Genomic DNA, 23,301 nt, shown 5'->3' on the forward strand with positions numbered 1-23,301 from the left:
TTATGGCTGGAGATCAGGAGTAACAGCGGCAGCAATAATCCCGATCAGACTGGTCCATGGAGGAGCCCGAGGGGGGGCTCCAGACGGGACGACTGTGGACTCTGGTCTGGTACTAGACAGGAAGTGGAGCTGAGGTTCAAAAAACTACAGAAGTTGTAAAAGTGCAGGAGGTACTGTATCTGGGAGAGGGAAGGGGACATGAGTTTGATGTTTAAATGCTGCTCTAACGTGAGAACCATTTAGAGTAAACAGTGCAACTTTAACAGTGCAATATGTAGCATTTTTGTTTCAAATGTCACAAAGTTGTTTAAATTTGGTGTTTTGCTTTTTCAAGACCGTCATCTAATCTGGAAGCAGAATGAGCCTCGCATTTGGGTTCCCAGTGTCAATGCTTAAATCCAGTTGGTTTAAACTTAAAAGGAGTCTCTCTGATCTGAATCCTCACTATGGATGTAACTATGCCTCTCAATCAGTGCTAGTGCGGCTCAGTGAGAAAATTCTAGAGATTTTGAGTTTGCCACGGGGCAGGTCCTGTCCATATACAGACTATGTGTCCTCTATATGCAGACACTGGCAGCTCAGGTTCAGTTCTGATTGAACCAGCAACCCTGAACGCTTTGAACGTTTAATTTAAGACTTTTCATCCCTTTTAACTATGTAACATTTTAAAATCTCACAAAAATACCAAAACAGAAGGCACACAAGCATTATAAAGTCAGTATGTTAACTCAAATTGTCTCAGCTTTATTATTGATACAGTTATAAAGCATATTGCACAGGAAGTCCTGACCAACCATAAGAGAAAGTAACCCAGCCAAAATAGAAATACAAAATATATTAAAATAAAATAAAAAGTTATGGAGACCTGCAAAACTGTAAAACCATTACTCTCAGCCACTTTGTTCACAACCTTTCCCCTTAGACTTATATTATCAAAACCACAAAAAGATAATCTCTGTAAGCTTAGCCACAATAAGGGCTTTCAGTTGATACTAGGTTTAATATAATGTAGTATGTCAAGTCAAAGACATCACCCAAAATATAGGCATTTTAACGTATGCCTAATAATACTTAAGGCCATATAGTCAAAGGGCTTCACATACAGTTCAAACATTTAAACTGTAATAATTAAGCATCTCTACATTTCGTTTTTAACATCAGTAATTCATAGATTAGTTAGAGTTGTTAATTTTCTTATTTTTTACTCCATCACCCAAAACATTCACCAAAAAAAGGGGGACTCTTAAAGGGGACACAAACACGTTCATTATAAGCATCAGTAGTTCTGGTAATTTGATAGTTTGATTTGATCCGAGTTTCTGCATTGCAAGATTAACCAATGTGTTACGTTTCCTATTGGCACCACTCATGAGCAAATGATTAGAATTACAATTAGACATTTTTTGGGCCAGATATATTAGAAAATGTAGTGTGAATGTGTGTCTTAAGGCTTGTTAATGGCTTCAGTGCCGGGATCAGATGACTTGGACTAACATTGTTTTACACCACTTCATTGACATCACAAGAGCCAAGAGCCAAACATCTAAAGAGCCAAGATCATCATTTGTTCCTATCATAATTAATGCAGTTATATAGTAGGTGTAAGTAAAGAGTAACTAAAGCCATCAGTGAGTTCATACTTCACTGTGATTGGTTTAATCCACCTGTCACTCGGAGGCTGACCAATAGGAGAAGTAGATGGGGAAAAGTGTCTACGTTTGAGCGTAGAGCTGAATTATACACCACGTACTGAACCGGGTGATATTGATATACCTGGATATCGATCTTCAAAGGAAACAATTTCATTTCTATAGTCATATCTTCCAGCCCTACACCAAAAAGTCAATTCATGGAAAAAATACTTCGCAAAACAAAGGTGGCTACTTGAGTTTGAGTTCCTGCTTGAATGTATAGTATATGGATGATGATAGAAACGATAGTACCACTCAAATAGCTGACGGACAGGACCATCTCTCCAGTGCATTTTTACATATTTGACATTGAAATTGTAAAACTGTATTTAACAGTATATTAACAGGAAAAAAGCCCTTAATTGTCCCATCTGCTCATTGAAGCCTTAGAAACATGTTATAAATAGAATCCAATACAATGACAAGGTAACAAGGTCTGTAAGATTGTCTTAATTATGCATACAAGTGAAGAAAGACCCCACACGATACAGAAAGTCGGCCATTTGTAAAAGGGATATTTGCATTAGAACGCCTTTCCACATTTGGCACTGAACAAATAAGTAAAATAAATATGTGGCATTTGAATCACAATATTCAAAACTGGAAAGGCTTTTTTTTTTTTTTTTTTTTCAAGGGGAAATAAAACATCTTACAAATTTTTTTTTTTTCAGAATTCAGCACAACTCTTGTTAAAGGGAGGTAGGATTTCTTTTATGGCATTACCTTGCAAAGTAGAGACACCATTTTAGAGTTGTTTGTGTAAATTAATGCTGGATGGTACTCGTCACAAGCGAACGCATCTGTTGCCATTTCTTTCATTCAAAATAAGTTAGCTTCATTTGTCCCAAAACAATAACTTATTTAGCAATAGCAGATAGATATGTTAGCTAGCTTTATGTGGTTTTATGACCTACAAACTTAAACAGTACTTCTCTCCATCTGGTAAAATTCACATTGATTTTTTAAGGGGAGATGTGAAAGACCTTTGGCTGGAGTTTGCGCCTCTTCCTGTGCTTACGATTGTAGTCGACGATTGCCATAGGCTGATTGGATTGTTAACTTTGCCAGACAGAAAAGTGATGATTATATTCTCACTGTTCCAAAGGATTCTGACATCCTTCATCGCGAGAAATGTTCCATGAAGTCACTTTGCATTTGTTTTTGGTCAGTGGTTTTGTAAGAGTTTGAAAACAGTGGGAGATACTGAGTACATCCGGTCCGACTTGTCCGAAAACAGTCGCTATGGAAACCAGCTGATTGTAAAAGACAGCGTAGTTCTGGTTCAGCCGTGAGACGAGAAGATGGGCCTGCTGATGTTACTGTTGGTTGTCATGGCAGCCAGTTCCCACCTGTACCCGGGCACAGCACAAAAGTTTTGATTTTACTTGAAAGCGCTTGGTCACCTGGAGGTTTGCAAAGGTCTCTTAGAAAATGTACTTGAACAGATTGTACACAAATAAGAAAATGCAAAAAGATAAACCATAAACATGACCTTGTGTGACTTAAGAAGCTATTAAAACAACTAACTTTTGTTGAACTTTATCCTATTAAGTAGACTTGGTGGATGACTTTTTCTAAAGAATTATAAATGCTTTGAAGGAACATAAAAATATTACCCAGCTGACATTTAGACATTTTATAATGGGTTGACACTGTAAATTATTAAAACAGCAGGATTATAGCAATGTAATGGACTTATTTATATATTGTGCTCCGTATGGGAAAAGTGTAAGTGTAGCAGAAAATTACAAAGATTATGAAAAAATAAAATTAGCTGAAGAAAAGAGGACAAATTACTGTTTATGACATTTTGCCATACTGTCAAATTCACGTTTGTCAAATCAAAATTGTATAAAATTTGCCCGTGCTTATTTGTGCTATAGCCATACTCATTCAAGCTTTACTGCTCCATTTGCACCTCTGATTTAGCCGAAGCTGGTGGACTGGGGCATAGGGGTAACAGGAGACACAGGAGCAGTGCATTACAACTCCGTCCTACTCTGACCCACCCAAAGGTCAAAGGTCGAGGGGCAGATTGTTATCACTGGCTTCGGTTTCACGCTCGCTCCCTTCTCCGCGGCTTTGTTGGGGTTTTTATTTTGGAGATTGGCACAGGGCTGTAAATGCCAGGAGGGAGGAGGGAGAGGGGGAGTTAACCAGCCCCTCGTGACCCCAGCCCAAAGCCCCTTCAGAGCGGGACAGGCGAGAGAAAACATCAGAAGTGCGGAGTGTGCAAGGTGGCAGTGATGGTGCAGGAGGAATGAAAGGCGCAGAGCGGTAATTAGGATCGAGTTTCAGGGTTTGAGCTGGAAACAGAGTAATCAACCCTTACATTTCATCGTACGTGTCCGCTCAACACACCTCACGTCTATTTTTAGGGAGATTAAATTACTTATAAATTACTTGTAGAATAAGGAGCAGATTATAAATGTTTATGATGACTCTTTGTTAAACTTTGCCATCTATGCATAAAGAGAAAGTGTTTATTTGATGCTAAAAATTATAAGGCATATGACAGTCTTTTATAGGATACTTCATTAAGATTATTTGTTAAAGTCCATAGAATATTTTAGATTCTCTGCCTGATCTGGGCTGGATATTTTTGGGCTAAAGTCTAACCTAGTCCATGGAACAATAATTGAGTTTACTGATAATAGAAATGACTTATTCACACAATTAAAAGCTAACAATATCCCAGGTTCAGTTGCAATTGACTTACTGTTGTATTACAAGAAGTGCCTTTGAATGGAACTATAAACTTGAAGAAAATGAATATATCCAATTTAAAACATTGAGTACTTAGTCAATCAATAGATTTTTTCTATGTATTTTTCACTATCATTTATGCTATGTTTTTAGGTCTATTTTAGCTACATGAAAGAGTAAGCTACTTAATGACCATTTAGAGTTTTGACATTTAGCTTCACATCCAGATGCACTTTATTCTTGTATTAACTACGTCCACCACCTGACGTCAGTAAATACATTTTAGCCACAAACCCATTCAAAAAGTGACAAAAGAATTATACACAAATTATGTTATTACTATTTCCGTGTGGGCGTTTGGTGCCATCAGACAAAGGCTAAGTAAAACTTTATTAAAATGGACCCAGTGACTCATTAATGGGGCTTTAATGACTGTTGCGTATGTGTGAGTTGTCGATGCAAAGTCAGAGCGGAGCCTGGAGGTACTGACCTGATGTCGTGTGGGAGGCCCGACTGCTCCAGACTGTACTGGATAACAGCTATTTTGCATAACGTCTTCAGATTAGGGCCTGGGACAGGGAGAGAAGAAAGAACAAGGATTCATAAAGCAATCTAAAGAGACTAATAGTACAAAGGAGCAGAGGGGATTCAACAGTGATTCAGCTGCAGATCAGAGGATGTTGATAAAGCCTTTTATTAAAGCCAAAGTAATGTCCTCAAAACTGAAACTATACACATTTGAGTAAAGTGGCACAGTGGTTAGAGCACTTGTAGCTTAGCATCATAGAGTGAATGCATAACAAGTATAAGGCAGTATTATTACTACAATTAGAATATTTGTTATTTTTAAAGTGAGTGATTTTGTTGTTACAATGTTTTCTATAAATCTGACAATTTTTCGATTCACAGCACTAGAAACCCCCAATTAGGTTTGTAACACCACTGTGTGTTTACTAAAACAATCAAGAATGTACATTTTAAGTGCCGTTGTTACACTTAAATTGCAATTTTTAAGCTTTTTTAACATTACTTAAAAAAGCTGAAGCCCTGATATGCTAATACAGGGTTAAATACAGTATTGTCATTATTATTATTATTTAAAGGATTTGTCGTCATTATTTGTTGTAATTATTTTTATCTAAATAGTACTGGTCCATCATTCACTTGCAAATTTCTCTCTCTAACTTTGTTCCCCGTTTAGTGCATTCTATTTCTGTCTCCATGTTTGTTGTAGGACCATATGTCCCGTGGTGCAGTGCCAGGCCCTGTGTGTCCCGGTGAAGCCCACACACATGAACCCTCCTGGGCCCTGCTTCAGACTGCCTTTATCCCCCCTCCTCCTCCGGATATGACTGCATTTGGTCTGTTCCATCTACGGAAGTGTTCCAGGTCATTATCGGAGGCAGAGCTAAGGGCTGCTATGCCAGAGATGCAAGGTTTTTGGAAGGAAAATCTGTAGCTAATTACTTGTGTTAATTAATTGTATCTGTAATTACTAAAATTTACATTTGGCGAGAGATTTATATGCTATAGCAATTTTCACATTTTCCTGAATGTCAGCTTTTTACATGGATTTTTTTTTTTCTTTTTGGGTTCAATCTTAAGTATTTCACAGTACATGCTCTGCAGGACAAGATGAGGGTTACTACAACGTGGTACAAAATGAGCAACATTACAATAATAAAGGTGAACATGTGGCCAAAAATGTAAATACACCAAAAATAAATTTCCAAGCAAAATAATAAAAAGAAAAAAAATAAGCAAAAACATTTAGGAATTAATATTATGATTTGCCGTAGATTTACAGATGGCCTTCTTGGAGGCCCCTCTACATTTAATTAAGCTTAGAAATGGACAAAAACTTCATGTTTGTTGTCCTCTCTGGCTGGACTTCTGGTCTAAGATTTATGATTGAGATCATGTCATATTTGTTCAAGTTTATAAGCTTAGATTTTTATTAATAATAGAAATGGTAGTAAATTCCCATTACTTACTGAAGTCTAGTATGTACAGGTCTGAGTGATCCATGAGGTTAAATTCGTCTCCCATTCCTTGCTCTGGACAGGGGCTGTGAAGAGAAAACATTGTATTTTAAACATTTATTTCAGTGTTAATAAAATGTGACAGCTAACAACCACTCATAGCTGTAAAACTATAGTGGATCTTGTTTATAGACTCGCTTGTCTCTTTTGAGCATCGACGAGTTGCCAGCGCTGCTTCACCTTTTCTCTTTATTAGACAAGCGCATTGTTTCCACTATTGATTTTAGTTTTTACACCATTCTCCACAGTTACTTAAACCTCACAGAAGATGTTTCTTATCTCCACCCGTACCATCTATCATTTAGATTTAAGAAACGTACTGACAGAACAGCTCTAAGTTGGTCTGTCATAATTAAGCCAAAACAGTGGGGATGTCTTATCTCAAACAGGCATGATTTAAGCCTCAGGAAGCAGGCTGTGGTGGCATGTCCAGGTGGTTTGGACTGATAGTGCCTCTGATGAAACCATGCACATCTGCTTCCTGCCATGGTTCAAACATACACCTGCAACATACCTGCTGAAAACTACTGGCTCAGAATTATATGTGCACTGCATCATATGAATTCAAAACTTTCAAAATGTAAATAAAAAGCTTAACTAGAACTAGATGTTTCTGGGGGTGGTGTGTTTAGGCAATTTGAATGAACACAAAGGGTGCAAGTACAATTATTTCCTTCATAAACAACAAAATATCTTGTCTTCTGCATAAAAAACCCCCTGCTAACTCTGTAGTTTAGATCTGTACAAACATGTTCTGAAATGTCATTGTTATATTAGTTTGTCAGTTAATATTTCAATCTTTTTGTCAGTTCTTCTGGACGTTTGAACATAATCCTATTACTGAAACATAAATTGCAAATCTAATTGCTTGTCAGAAAAATCACAATTATTTGGTGAGTTTGTTGTCAGTCATTGCAGATAAGTTGGGTAATAGATCACTTAATAGAACTTTTCTTGATGCTGGTCTATAAATGAAAACTTGGTCTAAAATACTTTTTGGAGATCTACATGCATAGTATTTTCACTTTTGAGGTATTAAAACTAATATTTGTTCTTTTTGGTTTAAGTCTGTTATGGAATCAACTGTAACCAGGGCAGAGACTGAAAAAATAGCATTTATTTCCTTAAAACAAAAACACCCCAAACTGCAAATCTATGTATGACAGACACATTAAAGAAGCTTGCAAAAAGATTTGGACATATCATATAATATAATGCATCACATCTTGCCAGAAGTAAAAGAAATATTCTATTTTGTCAACTGGACAAAAAGTTTTTTGGCTAGGTCTACTGAGCTACACTCAGTGTGAACTGTGCCTCAGTCATATTTTGCATAATCATTCAGGCCCCTAACGGTTGCTGTCACACCTATTAGCATACTGGCTAGCACTATTGTTTACTTTGTTTAGATTTAGGTCTGAGGATGGAGTTATAAGGAGATAAATGATGTCTAAGTCACCCATTCCTGTTCGATGGATTGTCTTTCCTAACAAAAACGGCCTCTTTAACTCCCCTCTCAAAACATTTCTTTTCTTTGGCTGAAGATCTGTACCTCACTATCTTCAAAGGAGTGGTCAAAAACTTTTGTCCAGTTGACAGAATTATATTTTTCATTTGCCATGGATCATGCCTGGACGACTGAGGGATTACACAAACATCTTGGCAGTAAAATGTATGTATATTGTAGACGACAGCTGTAAAGGACACTTAATCTTTCAATATAAATGTCACTTGAATCATCCATCTCTGTCTGTGTTCAGAGCGTCTTCTTCGCTGCGTGTCCCTTTCGCTGCGTGTCCGGGTGTTGTAAGGGTTTTACGTTGCTAATCTTCCCTAAACAAACAGTGTGATGACTTGGATTGTCCGGCAGAGGAGCAGAGCACGAGCACACAGGTCCCAGGGGTCCCATCTGTGGAAGTCATTACCCCACCTCCCACCCTCCAGCCCTCGGGAGGTGCCCATACAGCTTTTATCAGCCAACACCATCATCACTGGACTGTCCACTGGCTCCATACCCGCTCTGCTTCACTTGCTACAGGACAACAGAGCTTTGTAAAACAGTTTAGCTCTCAGTCAGGGCTCACTTTAAACTCAAACCTATGCCAACTCATGTTTAATTCACAATATTAAGTTGTATTTACACTTCAGAATGTCTTCAACGATAACTGATCATTATAACAACAGCAAAGACAGGAACTGACAATGCACTTGGTTCTATGTAAATGAAGACGTGATGTGGACAAACCAGATTATAGTGTCAGTTGCAGAGACAAGTACAGATACATACAATGACAGAAAACCCTTTATTAAATAGAATTAACTTCAAACTAGCAAAGTTTTTGGACAGAGGAAACCTAATCAGAGACTTCTTGCAAAGCGATCTCATTATTATCCAACATAATGTTATTTTAAAGTTCAGTGACTCAAAGTTTTCTAACAAAACACCACCAAATAAATGCTCTGGCTTTGTGAGTGCCAACAGATCTAAACCAAGTATATAACAGGACTATCCCAGGTCTAATCTAGGGCTAAACCAGGTCTAAAAGTGGATTACAACATTTCCACTGTAGATCTAAACAAGAAATTATCCAAAGGAGGACAAAAAAGTGAATAAAATGAACTCTAAATTAGGCAAACCCACATACACCCACAGCTGTCCAAGTACCACCGAACAGAACTTGTGTACTCCCAGTCGTACACACCACAGTTTGAGAAACATTGTTCTAGTGCAATAAATAAAGTACTCAACACAGGTTTATCATATCTCGTAGTTCCATAAACCAGAGTATTTTTTGTGCCGGTCCCATGCCCAAATAAGAGAAGATTATTTTATCAAAGTTTTCCACATCAATACGCATATCACTGCACAAAAGGCTTAGTATTTCCATTGCTCTGGTGTACTTCAAGAGAGAAAATTCAACAAACACCCACAATTAGATATCTTACTCCCACAATGTAAAACCAACCATTTACATAAAAACCCATTCTGCCATCTCTCTATCCACAATTGTCTCCAGCTGCGCGCTATCTCTTTAAGCCCGCCGTGTAATTCAGCCATTGTACAAGTTCACATTGGGAGCGTGCTGGGTTTTTTGAGTGTGAAGAGTAAAAGCGAGCTGATAAGACTCTGCTTTAACAAGAGGAACGAGGATAGCTCCCCTCCGGACTAGCTGGCTTAAGACGTTAGCATTAGGTGTGAAATTCAGCAGAACATTAGGCTAACGGTAATGCTTTATTGGTCCCCACAAAAAGGAAGTGGGGCTGTAGAAATCGCGAAGGGGTAATGAAATGATGGTCTTTATGTGGCCTCCTGGAGTTTTGACTTTGTTACTCGATCAGCAAAATATCACAGCAAAGTGTGAAAGTGCTCCTCCCCCTTACAACCCGCCGAGGGATGTGGCCCCCCTTTAAGAAAACAAATGCTGCTTTTTCAAACAACACTCAATGAGGAAGAATAATCACCTAATTGCCAACGCTTTCCCGAAATGCACTGCCCGCTCTTTAGGTTTTAAAGTTTGCTCCGAGAAACTTCTGAAGACGGCTAAGTCCTTATAAAGGGCATGGTACAGCCGTGAAGCTCTGCTAATTGTCTTATAATAAATTGGCCAGTCTGCCTCAAGCTCAAGAATAACTCAAACTGCATTATACATCCTTGAAAATAAAAAGCTTTCTGGTGATTCTTCTGCTTTGTAAACATTATAACAGCAGTAAATAGGTTTGGTATGTCTAGAAGTTGCTCTGCTTGTATCCTTATTCTTGAAATACAAAGTGCATCCTTTTTCCTCAGTGTCCTATTGAACTCTAGTCTCTTTGAAGCTCGTACCACAGGAACTCATCCTGCACTACAACTTCCTGCTAAAGTCTTATCAGGACAACCAGACATGCATTAAATAATACAGCAGGTTTCTGCAGTTGTGAGGGGAAACACAGATGCTTGGAAAAGGTGATAGGGCATGGCTATTGAAGAAACTGTAGTTTGGTGACATACCGGCAGAGTCACCCCAGACCATTAGTTATATAAATCACCTATTGACTTTAAACATTTCATTGCAAACGGTTATCATGATCATAAACCAAATCTAATGTCTCTAATTTGTCTCAAGCAAATGTACTTTTAATTTCAGCAAAATGAGAAGTTGTGCACATACTGTTCAAATTTGTTTCTCAGTTGATTTAAAACCACCACAAAAAACTAAACTAGGGAACTATATCAACCATGGTCCATAGCTACTTATCAGATCAACAAACTTGGTATTAAGTAATTTACCATTAAGAAACACTTTTTATATTGTAATTCTTTGTAACGTGTCAGTTAAGACATCATGACACATAAGGACTTTTGTGGATTTTAGGGAAGAAGTAGCATTTCAGCAATACTACCGGTACTATATTCCACAAACTATTGCATATCACTGATCAAATCTTTACATGACATATTTAGTCTTCACTCCTACTTAGCATATGATTATCTGATACAAATGTACCTGCTTCCTTATCACTGATGGAGTCCCTCTCCATAGTTTGGCCTAATCTTTGCCGTCTCAGCTACTACCTCGGCTATCTGCACCTCCTCCTGGGCAGAGGCTGGACGGTGGATTAGACCTGCAGCAGCCCAGACCAAAGCTCCATGTTTAAAACCTTCTACTGGCTCCTGGAGAAATAACAGTCTTCAGATTAGAGCTGGAAATGCCAGCCGCTTCATGAAAGACCACTTCTCCAATTGCAGAATCACTCGGTGCCTTTACATGACCGGTAAAAGTCAACAATAATTGGATCTAATTTCCATTGTGTTTAAAAATACACTGCCTTTTGTGCACTGATGTATTTGGAAGAAAACCTACAATGAATTACTCTTTCAATCTTTATAATCTTTCATGTTTGTCTTGCCACATTGGTTTGCCATTTTTGATTACATTTCCTTGTCAAAACCTGACCAGGTGTGAACAATCAGGGAGAGATCAGATTACTCACACCACATGAAACTGTTTCCATGACATTTTAGTAATCCAATTCCTCCAGAAATCAGATAATGATCAGATTTTTGGTGTCCATGTAAACACAGCCGCTGACAGAGACATAGTTAGGCCTTGAGACAGTTTTGAAAGGAATCCAACATTTAATTAGGCGAGACTGAAGCCATATTCATAATGGACTGTTGGCTATAAAGATGAGTACATATAGACCTTGGGAACAGCTGTTTGATACACTGCGCTATGAGGATCTTAAGGATTTGTGATATATGGCACTGCTTATAATTTTAGTGACTTCCTTTTCCCACTTCAGCTGCAGTCTATAATGTCAAGGTCAGGTACATAAAAGGAGACACAATACATAAAATTGCCACGACATTATTTCTTTGGTTGTTTAGTCAAAGCTATAAATTTTGCCTGTATGTCGTGTCTAATTCTAAACGGTGTGATATGGATTTCCGGGATGATGCTGGTGGCTAAACTGTGCCATTCATCTTATTTTAGAACCCGAAGAGGAATAAATGTATAATTGATGTTGCATAAAACCAATGCAAAAAAAAAAAAAGCAAGAAGAAATTAAGTCCTTAATGTGCGGTTATGTAATGTTTTTCCATTATACATCTGGTGCATTTTAAAGACAAAACTGTTTAAATTAACGGTTCGAGAGAGGTGAGGTGTTTTGGCAGACAGTTCAGCATTGTTCTGAAGGACTATAGATGTAGAATAAGAGAAGCCTTTGAATGGAAACTAATTGAAAGTTTCCCCAAGGTCATTCGAGTTATAAAACTAATTATAAAGTTAACAAAGCCTGTTTAACATGCCTCTTGTGTCTACTGCCCTGTGCAGTCCTCTCCATATGTACAGGTTGTTTGCAGAAGTAAATCAGTAGTAAATCAGTAGTAAATCAGTAGTAGTAGTGTTTGGACATGACAAAGGGCACGAGCTACAGCATCACACTGCCTCACTCATGGTGCTGTTTATTTGAGCTGCTGTTTAACACTGGGGCTGTGACACTTCATATACACAGCCTGTTGGAGGGTTAAGGAGGGTTAAGATGCAGATGAATTACTATCATGAGCTCATCTTTGAAGAGTAAATCTCTGCACTGTGGCACCGCCCCGGGGGTCTTACTCGCCACGCGCGGGATGCCCTGTATCCTGTGGGGGTCACCTCACTGTTTGACAGGTTTTATCTGAGCCGTGCTAACGCAGGCACACACACAAATACAACAAACACAAGCGCACAATTAATAAAGGAAACTTCTGCAGCCTGGCCTTTGACACCAGAGGCCAAAAGACAACATGTGTGGCACCAACATTTATCGAGTGTTGATAAACATGCTATCAACGGAGCCGACATGCACTGTGGCAGATTAGGATGAATGAAATGAAACAGCAAAACTAATAACTATGCAAAATACTTCACATTATTAATAAGACAACAGGCTTAAACTGCTTTTGAATAAAGTCCAATAATATTATACGATTAGAGTAATTGCCTCTGTTTTTGGTTGTGTTTGTCCGAGCAGAGTCAGGTTCACCAGTGATAAGCAGCACATTAGGCCAGCTGGACTATCATAACAGCAGCCCTTTAGGAGATGATAAGCTGCAAAATGACTGATATCAAGGCTCCAGCTCCTGACCTGCTGATCCTGAAACAGTCACTGGACTCTGCTTTAGGTCTATGGCTCCACGACTCAGATCGATCCGTGAAATTCCTGACAGATTATTGAGCGCTGTGAGATTTCAACGGATTAAACAAGACGTTGGGGCTGGGATGTTTTGGCTACTGGTGGGATTACACAGTATGTGGTCCTGCTGTGCCTTTACCTTGGGCTTGCTGTAGGAAGACTTACCTGAACACACAAATATATGAGTTAATGCTTCCCAACTACAGCAGCTCAAGGCAATAATCTCAAAGACAAGACATCCCAACAATAATAAAACTAATTCACTCATCCAGTCGGCTAACAACAGAATTCACACACTAGGAACATGGAGAGTAATAATACAATGGAATTTGATGAATAGTAACTTAAAATAGAAAGTAATATATAAATGGTTAAATATGCTTTCTTGATTAAATCAAAATACAAAGACAATATGGACAAAACTATGGTTGGGATATAAGGCTTGTTACAAAATTAACCATTCTCTATTTTCTGGTGAAGGGCCTACTATCTGCACTTCACCTGAAATGTATTATTGCTTTACATGTAATATTCCATAGTATAGCAGTAAATTAACTATCACTATGGAGACAAGCAGGTTATGTCACCTAGGCCAATACACAGGTCAGATCTGTAGAGAGGCGACCCCCACTCACAGTAAGAATACATGTTTTTCAAATGATTTTTAAGCAATACAATACCTATAAATGAATCAATGCAAGACAGATAGGTTTAATGCCATACTGTGGAACATTTCGGGCAATAACAGTGCCCTCCCCGCCAAGAAACCTAAATAGTGCATCTTTAATATCATCTAAAATTACCAAAAAACCCAACAACAGAATAGTTATTTGCATAAGTATGAAATCCATCCTTACTTACTTCCCTGGGCCATTCTCCATATTGTCTAATGGAAAATGAGTGAAATCTGGCAGGGTAAAGGGGGCTCTGACGTGGGCTCATGACTCATTTGGTCAAAGCACCAAAAGCCAAACAATAAGTGGCACAAATTTGGCACCGCGCACCGGAACAACGGGACCAGCACAGACTGTGGGTAATCTCAGCTGTGACAGACTTCCTCCAAATCTGCCCAATTTCATTTAGCCAATATGCAAGTAGTGAGAGAGGTTGGATGGAGATAAAGGAAAAAGTTTAAACAAAAACAACTGCAGGTTATGTTACTGATTATACTGGACATAAAGTGGTTTCGATATATTGTTTACTCGCTGCAAGGGATGATGTGCAGAACAGGTGGTTTTTCAGACGGTAGAATGTGGTGATGTCATACTCTCAGATGGGACACAGTTTTCCTTATTGATTACGCTGTACTTTGCCATGAAATATCCAAAAATAAATTAACAAATGTTGAACCTGACTCACTGTATTATAACAGAATTCTGCATTTGAACAATATTTGTTTTAGCTGCCTCCATCTGTATGAAATATGATTGGCCTATAAAATGTCATGATGTCATCTGAAACCAGCAATATGGAAGATGACGAGCAGGTTGACAGTACTTAAAACATGTACAATAGACAAAATCCAACCATTATAGTCCTGACCAAGCCTAGCTCAAGATCTGGGGATGGGTCCCTGGGTGCTGCAGAGAACAAATTTCCCTACGGGGGACAATACAGTTTACTTTAACCTTAACCAATACCTGTCTTACATTCAGCTTTCAGATTTGTGATGACCCAAAGTTACATAACTGGCTTTTTACAACAGAAGATATTTTGAATTACTGTAAATAGCAAATGTACAAAGTTTGCAAATTCATAACATGTGACTAAATTAGTACCTACATTAAAGCTATTTTTGTAGTCATTAAATAAACACACACTCATTCCTGTCCAAGTAGCTCATGCCCCATATCCCAATCAGGGAGCCCAAAGCGTCTGCTCACAGCGGGCCAATCTGTGCTGTCCTTGTTCCCTTCCTGCCCCTCGTAGGATGCCCTGTTCTCAACCTGAGCCTCATCCACATTTAGCACAACCTGAGCATGTCGTAAGCAATTATACCCTGTCCACGATGACGCAGGACAGGTATGACTACAGCCACAGTCTACACAGGTCAGCCAATTCCACAACAGGCACAATGAAATGTACTGGTCATTAAAGTTATGAATAAACCCAGATCAAGAGGAGCAGGTCAGCGTGATCTTTGTGTTTATCCCAAGCCTAGATAAAATGAAATGGTTATGTCAAGGATGTAAAATCTTATGACAAATCAATATGTATGCACAGAAGCCAGATGATTTGCTGTGCTAAAAATATCAAATGAAAAAGGAGGGCATACTGATGAAAGAGGGACTGCTAATCTTCACAAACAGTCCCAACAAACCACCCAAACACGGCATTACATGGTGACACAGGCAAGGGGGACGAAGAAGAACACAACAGTAGGATACAACTTTCCTGAGCTGGGATCAAACCGCCAACCTTTGAGTTTGTAAATTATTAGCAACAATACAGATGACCAAATTGATTGATGGACTGGGATTTACTAAATTATACTAGTTTAATGAAGTTTCAGTTAATTTCTGTAAGCCCAGAGCAGTGCCAAGATCCAAGGCTGCATGGGAAGATATAATTTCTTTTACTATATAATGCAACATTCTTAGTATTTACAACAACGTACAGTTAAAACCATTGCTATGTCTAACACAAACCTGAAACATTCTTGATTATAATTTTGAAAGATATATATTTTTTGTCATACCCAGCTCTGAGTTATATCAAGTTCATGCCAATAAAGCAACAAACATATCATAATCATAAGTATCTCTGCCCACACCAGTCCAGATACATGTGTACACTGCCTGGTCCTCTCTGTCGTGGCTGAAGGCCGGTGCAGGTGGAGTCAGTCATCCATGGACCGACCTTTGTGGGGCAGTGACCACAGCCCAGTAAATAAGTGTAGCAGAGGGCTGGGGGTATATCAAATTGCCCTGTGTGTGAAGGAATACTCCCTGAGGTCATAAATCAAGGACGGGACAGAATTTCGTGCTTCTCTGCTACCCACCATGCCCCTTTATACTGGTGTAAGTGGAGGCAAATAGTGGCCTATATCCACACTACAGGGGAGTGCTATGGTCATTTCCCTGTTATTTGAAAGACAGCATGTGGTCTGTGTAAAGACTACATGTAGCATTTTTGTTTAGGCATAAAAACAATGACAACAAATACAACATCAGTTTATTTTAATGAGATTTTAAGCACTTTTTGAAATCATAATAGAGTCTAATTATTCCCCCTGAAGCATTAATTAGACTGAAGATCAGCCCTCTGTTTTTTTATAATAACTGACCTTCTAAAATAATTGCGAGACGCTGCTAGTGATAACGCAGCTTAAATTAGTGAATCACAAGAGCTTAGTTTATTTGGTCTGATTTTAAAAATGCAGATGAGAATAGTTGATTTCATACAGTATTTTATATGAACTACTGGGAACAATTTGTAGCTCATATGTGAGATTAATGGTACAATTTTGTCAGTCTATCAATGTGAGTATATTTCTATTTAAAAAACACTTAAAAAGGTGCACTACACAGCTTCTCTGGTAGAGGGTAAGCCACTTTTTGTCTCCATGGAGATGTTTTTTTGCTTATGCATTAATTCAGTTGTCTTTTATTGCTAAATATATATATTGAAAACAAAAAAAAAAACATATCTAACTCTTAATGCCTGTAATACCTGTAACCTCACCTGGAGTCGTCATAGGCTTGTCTCCATGGGGACAGAAAAGTTTAATGTTATTCCAGGTAAAGAAATAAAACCTCCATGGGAACAAGCAGGTAGCGGACCCTCCCATAAAAGTTACATATGGTACCTTTAAGTGCATACAAGAAACTTTGCTAAACTTGGTAAGTGTATGTATAGAAATTATATATACACATGTATTCCTAAACATTTTTAATAATGCAATGTATCAAGGTAAATAAATAATTAAAAGAAATACAACAGCCTCATGTACCTTCTTTGTGAACAACATAAAGCAATAATTATTCAGTTTGAGCCAAATATAACTAATGTTATCTTATGGGGTCTGTTTAAGTCGACTGTGCAATGGCTGAGAATTAAACAAGCTGTAAATCCTTGAAGAAAATTTCCATTGAGGTGCAACAAGACCTTTTTATGCTCTAATAACAACAATAATTTATTTATGCACTGATTCCCGTTGGTAAAATAAACGTCATAAACATCAACAGAGAGGATCTGCTTTGGATCAACAGGCTGAAGAAAACAATGTGAGGAGGACCATAAATTTGAGCTGAATTCACTCAGGCCACTTTTCTAAATGAAAGAAATACAAGCAAGGTGTCCAGCAGTAATTCACTTTGACCTGAGCAAACACTGGCCCACAGCACTGGGACACGCAGAGGACATGTGGGGCTTGGTAACTGACCTCATGTTTGTGAGGTCAAGAGAAAATAAACAGGACAGAGGCAACAAAGATGAGTAATTATTTTGAAGAGTATATGTGAAATTTTAAGTTTAATTTAAAAGTTTAATAACAGTAGTAGTTAACTGTATTAACTCCCAGAAGTATTGCTTGCTTCCATGATACAACGATATCAAGCTTAATTTAAAAAAAAAAGCTTGATGCCCGATGCCAGGATGGTAATAATAATTGCTATTTTGTAGACAGTAGAAGTGACAAAACTAATAGTAGTTTCATAATTAATTTATTCATTTCCTAATATTTCCTAATCCCTAGTCTCACTGCAGACAATATCTATCTTACCAAATTCAACCTCATTTGCAGACTTCAAATCCTCTATATCAGGGTTAATTCAGGTCTACACCTCAAATGAAGACAAGAAAAAACCTAATGCATGGCAAAAACTACAAATAAAGGCTACAACATAAAATGGACTGAACTTAAACTATACAAGACAAAGTAAACCAAATGTCATGGAGGTCTATGGGATGTTTACTTGGTTTCCTTGTGTATGGACATAGTGTTTGTGGTTCCTGTCTGTAGGAGGCTAAGTAGCACTCATGTAAATAAACCATGTACTGCTCAGGCCTACATGGACAGATACCACAGCTTCACCTGAAATTCTGAAGGATCAGTCTGCTTTTACAGTTACAGGAAACAATCGCTTTTGGGTCAGATTAGGGTTATAAAAATGTGTCAATATCGAATTTCAAGGCATCTTCTCTAATATTAGCCTTTACGGTGCTTTTTCAGTTGCCTTTTTTGAATAATAGTTATCAACAACCCCCCCCCCCCCCCATAAACAGGAAGCTGAAATCTATTTATTCATTAACAAACGCCACACGCTCCACTCCATTCCTCCAGGCAAAGAATACACTCGCTTGTTTTAGTGCTTAAATGTATTGTAATACTGCTATGCTTTGTAATATATTAAGAGTCAAATTTACAAAACGTTTAATTTAAAAAAGTACTGTACAGAATAGAAGAATACACCGGACATGCTATTCAAACTGACTTTACAACTACACAATGTATCCACCACAGATAGTCCTTTTTGCTACAGTACATTTTATAGTGGTCACATTGCATTTTCCTATATTAAACTTTTCTGTGCATTCATATCTAAGGCTAATCTGAATCGGGTCCAGTTTTCTTACTAAAACCCCTGCCAGGCCCAATCAAACAGGATGTGGGTGATATTGTGGTGTTTAATTTCTTCCTGTGCGTGGCCATTGCCCTCCATCATCCCAATGAGCCCAATAACACCCCTGTTTAAAGGCACCCGCCCTATCTGCTCCACACAGGAAATCATGACTCCTAAAATCCATCCTGCTCTAATCCTGGCGAGAAACCAAGAGATGTACAACTAAATCTTTGCATGGCTCTTTTTTCACACCATTAATGAACTCTTTCTCTTATTATTAGTATAAGACAGAAACATTTTTTTTCTTATTGCTTTAGATATGCAGTTGAATTTAAGCTTGTATGGCATCGGATTAATTCCACACCTTTCTTCATGACTTTCAAACATATTGAGAGTAAACTATTGAAAAAAGTATTGCTCAATAGTGCGAGGTTACAAGACAAAAGTGCGCATGCCAGTAACAAGGTAAACTGGGCTTAATACTTTAATAATTTCTCTGTATGGTAATGTATAACTTCTTTTTTCTACTTGCAGACTCCCAACCAAACCAAAAAATGATCATTTGACTTTCTAAACTTGCATTAGCCCTAGATACACCAAAAAAAAACATTTAAAAATCTGTGTAACAATTATATGCAAATGTAAACTTAGGCCTGTCAAAATAATTATTTATAATATTGACTAATCTTTCAATACATATAAGCTGGAACAATATGTTTATTTATCACGTGTATATTTTCTTATGTGATATTTTTTGGCTTTAAGATAAAAAGGTTGAACTTCTATGACTCATTACAGATGCAAATTGAGTACTAAAGTGTTATTTATTCATTGCAGCTTATAATTTTTTTTTTAACAATATTGCACATTTAGAGTATTTTTTGTGGTTTACATCTGCTCTTGGGTGATCAGTGGCATAAATTTGTTTCATTAGTATCGTTTACTTCACCAATATATCAAACTTCAAAAGACATCAGCTTTACCAGGCTTGTCACGGTAACAGATTTTTAACTAATTGCTGTGTGTGTATTAGGCAGTTGCTACTCCTGATGTGGTGTCCAGTGGAGCGTTGAAGTCTTAATCTAGCAGCAGCCAGGGGCCCGTGGACTTAAGGACCTGTAGACGAAGAGGGGCTGAGAAGACCCTTATCCCTGTCCTCTCGGTTCCCCCTATCAGGCCATCCCGCTGGGGTCTGCCTGATAACGCTGCTCTTGTCTGATAACATATAGCCCAGGTTTCGGGACTATAGCTTTGGACTGGACTGAAGCTGGTAGCTGCTCCAATACAGTGGCTGCTACTACCAGGCCCTATCTAAGAAGTGTCACCGGTGAAACAGCACTTCACCAGGTACAAACCACCGGCAGTTAGTGCTGTTAAGAGACAGTGATGAGGGCTGGAGAAGGCTGATGTCTGCAAAACCAAGCTATTTATTTGGACCCAGACAGGAGAGGTGTATTCACAAATGGGCCACTTGACGGTAAATTTGGTCTAGTGCTACACAAAGATTACGACAAGCAATTCAAATAGAAATCGAAATAAGGCATATGCAGGAGTAGGAGGTATTTCTACACAAAACACTAATTGTATTTTTAGAACTTACTATGGTCGCAGCAAACAGGAGGAGGTCTCTCAAATACATCTAATTTGCTAGATTATTAGTAGAGGTGGAAGATACATTAAATATTGATTATATCAGGATAATCAAAAAATATAGAGATACGATTTCAAAAATTCAAAATCACATGATAGAGAATAAAACATAAGCCAAGTTGGGAACACCACTGGTTGCATATGTGCCAAATATTTCACATGGCAGAGGCATTGTAGCTCTTGATAAAATTTTGAAATAATACTTCAAACAACTATGCAAGGCAGATATGCAATAGGAGGAAAAACGTAATATAGTACCATTTTCTGCCTTACTTTTTTTTAATGTCAACTAGAATCCAACGTATCGCCAGGTTTGGGTGAGTGCACGAACTATTCACTGGAACATTCCCGTGAAGTCAAAGCTGATGTCCCCACTGGCTGAAAATGTGTTTAATTGGGCCAAAACTTGGCATATTTTTTGCAGAGCACCAAACTGTAGCAGAGATGAGAGGAGAGTTTGGGTCAATTATGGCCAACTTCTGCAACAGAGCGTTGGAGTGGGAGAAAGTGGTAGCTCAGTGAGTCAGGCGAGGGGTCTGTGTAAACTATTTGACACATCACAGCCTGAGAGAGAAACTAAGGCTTTTCAGAGGGTAGCTAATACATAGGCAAGCTTCCATGTTTACTCTGATCTACAATTCTGTAAATTGGTGCAATAAGGTGTACATTAATATGCTAGATGTTATTCCTGTGTGTCAGCAAAACTAGAGAAACTTAGATTATTAGGCAGTTTGTGCAGTTTGAGGTATGCAGTCTGCTTCTTGAACTCATTTGTTTGTGGTTTGACTTCAGCTAAGGGGCAATGTAACTTTATCACTGTGAGATAACCATGTATATAGTATAGGAGTATTTGATATATACTGATTAGATAAATTACATCTTATAATTAACTTAATAATTTACCAAAGTATATTTAAAAGTTTGAAGTGGACTGAAATTGCTATATAAATGCAAAGTGTTTCACACTTGGAAAAGGGGGTAGGGCACTTAATTTAAGTGGATAGGACACTTAATTTGAACTATTTAAGAACATAAAAGTCTTGTAGTAATCTACTGTGAAAGTTGTATAACTAATTCCGATACATTACTTGAACTTCTATTGGCCAACTGGCAAAAATCTATTTGTATATCAAGTTAAAACAGAAACATTAGTATGTAGTAAATAGTACCTGGTTCCTCCAAACAGGATTATCCGATCTCCAACCATACAGCAGCACTGTCGTCTCCGCGGACAGGGACCTTTTCCTTTAGGCTCTACTTTCTCCCAGGTGAAGGCTTCTGTTCACACAAGATTACACAAGATTACACAAGAATAATGTAATAATAACCATTAAAAGTTGGCTCAGTTCCTTTAGCTGGAGTAAACGTGAAGGGGACTTGGACCTACCATATTTTTGAACATCATCTCAAATATATTTATGACTGGGTAAGACCAACTGTCTTTTTGGCCGGGCACTGAAGACTCATTAATTAGGACTTGAAATATGTTATTTGTCCATACATTCAAATAAAGATCCTGTTTAAAATGTATGTTGAACCAGAAATTTTACAGTTCAAAAACTAAAACAAAAAAGTTGTCTAAAGACACACATCATGCAGTGTGGAGCAGCTTCTTAAAAATCCCAAATGTAGCTGGTTATAATGATATTCACTGTCTTTATTCATGTCGACAGAAAATGTGGTTTGAGTTGTTTAAGCAGACAACGCCTGGGGCAAAGGCATAAAAATATCACAATTTGAATTAGACTAGATGACAAACCTTGAGATTTCAGAAATAGAAACAGCAAAGCCATGTGGAGCGCAGTAAGAAATGACGAAACTGAAGCTGTCGTAAGTGTTCCATAAAAGGAGAACCCTGCTGATTTAGTTTGAGCATCACCATGTCCCTATGGCAACTCTCTCAACCCTCTTTGTGTAACTCCATCCAAGTGCTGCCATCTACTGGTCAACTATATACAGTCCTTTAAACACTTGAGTGGTTTTCAAACTTTTCACACAAAGTACCACTTGGCTTTCTGAGCACCACCATTATATCAGCTCTGGAAAGAAAATGGGTCTAAACAATGGCTTATTTAGCAATAAATGAGGATTACCATAAAAGAGGACAAAAGTTAAATACATTTGTCTCTAAATTAAACATGGAGAACAACTGTGAAGAACTAGAAGTATTTCCAGAAGCAGCCGATATAGAAACCAGAAATGTGATCCCCTAATCTCAGATCATCTGACGTAAAACCCTACACATTCTGCTCAATGCATAAAAGCCAGGTGATTCATTTAAAACTATGCATGTGGAAGTTTAGATTTACCTGGGTTAAATTTCCAGAGGTCATTGAAGTGCCGGTCCAATCGTGCGTTATATCCTCCAAAGATGTACAGATCCCCTTTGTAGGTAACTGGACACAATACAATGCAACACAATACATCAAACTAGGAATGTTAGATAAACCAGTTAAACAATTATTATTATTCTGGTCACAACATAATCTTAAGAAATGAAATATAATAATTGTGAGAATGTTAGAAACAAAAGTAAGTATTTTCTATTCAATCTATATCAGTGGTTCTTAACTTGGGTTCAATCGAACCCTAGGGGTTCGGTGAGTCAGTCTCAGGGGTTCGGCAGAGGTCAAGACACACACCCGACTCATATGATTAGCGGACTGCAAGCGTCTTTAGACGTTGGCCCAATTCAACAAATGCATCCTTTGATGTGCCTATCGAAGCACCTGCCCAACTTAAACGAGCTATTTAAACGGCATAAAAACATAAAACGACATAAAAATGAAGAAAAGGAACAGACTTTGCTGTGAAAATAACATGAGAGTGGCACTTGCCAAGGTGAAGCCACGCGTTTCTGACCTGGTCTCTCAAATGGAACAACAGAAGTCACACTGATTTGCAGTAAATATTCATTAGCGCAGAGGTCGGTAACCCGCAGCTCTGGAGCCGCATGTGGCTCTTTCATCCTTATACTGCGGCTCTGCG

The 23,301-nt window shown here is 38.1% G+C and overlaps 1 protein-coding gene across 1 annotated transcript in view; it reads right to left on the reverse strand.

The window, feature by feature from the left end:
* Positions 1 to 721: 721 nt before the first annotated feature.
* The window catches only part of klhdc3 (kelch domain containing 3), a 31,348-nt gene continuing 8,768 nt past the window's right edge, over positions 722 to 23,301 (reverse strand). Inside the window, exons 7-11 of the mRNA XM_033979925.2 lie at positions 22,623 to 22,709; positions 21,483 to 21,591; positions 6,392 to 6,465; positions 4,888 to 4,966; positions 722 to 3,040 (exon numbers count right to left, since the gene is read on the reverse strand). Coding sequence (XP_033835816.1) covers positions 2,974 to 3,040; positions 4,888 to 4,966; positions 6,392 to 6,465; positions 21,483 to 21,591; positions 22,623 to 22,709 — 416 coding nt within the window. The 3' untranslated portion in view covers positions 722 to 2,973. The remainder of the gene's footprint in view (positions 3,041 to 4,887; positions 4,967 to 6,391; positions 6,466 to 21,482; positions 21,592 to 22,622; positions 22,710 to 23,301) is intronic.

Source organism: Periophthalmus magnuspinnatus, chromosome 15, assembly GCF_009829125.3.
Source record: "Periophthalmus magnuspinnatus isolate fPerMag1 chromosome 15, fPerMag1.2.pri, whole genome shotgun sequence".
NCBI lineage: Eukaryota > Metazoa > Chordata > Actinopteri > Gobiiformes > Gobiidae > Periophthalmus > Periophthalmus magnuspinnatus.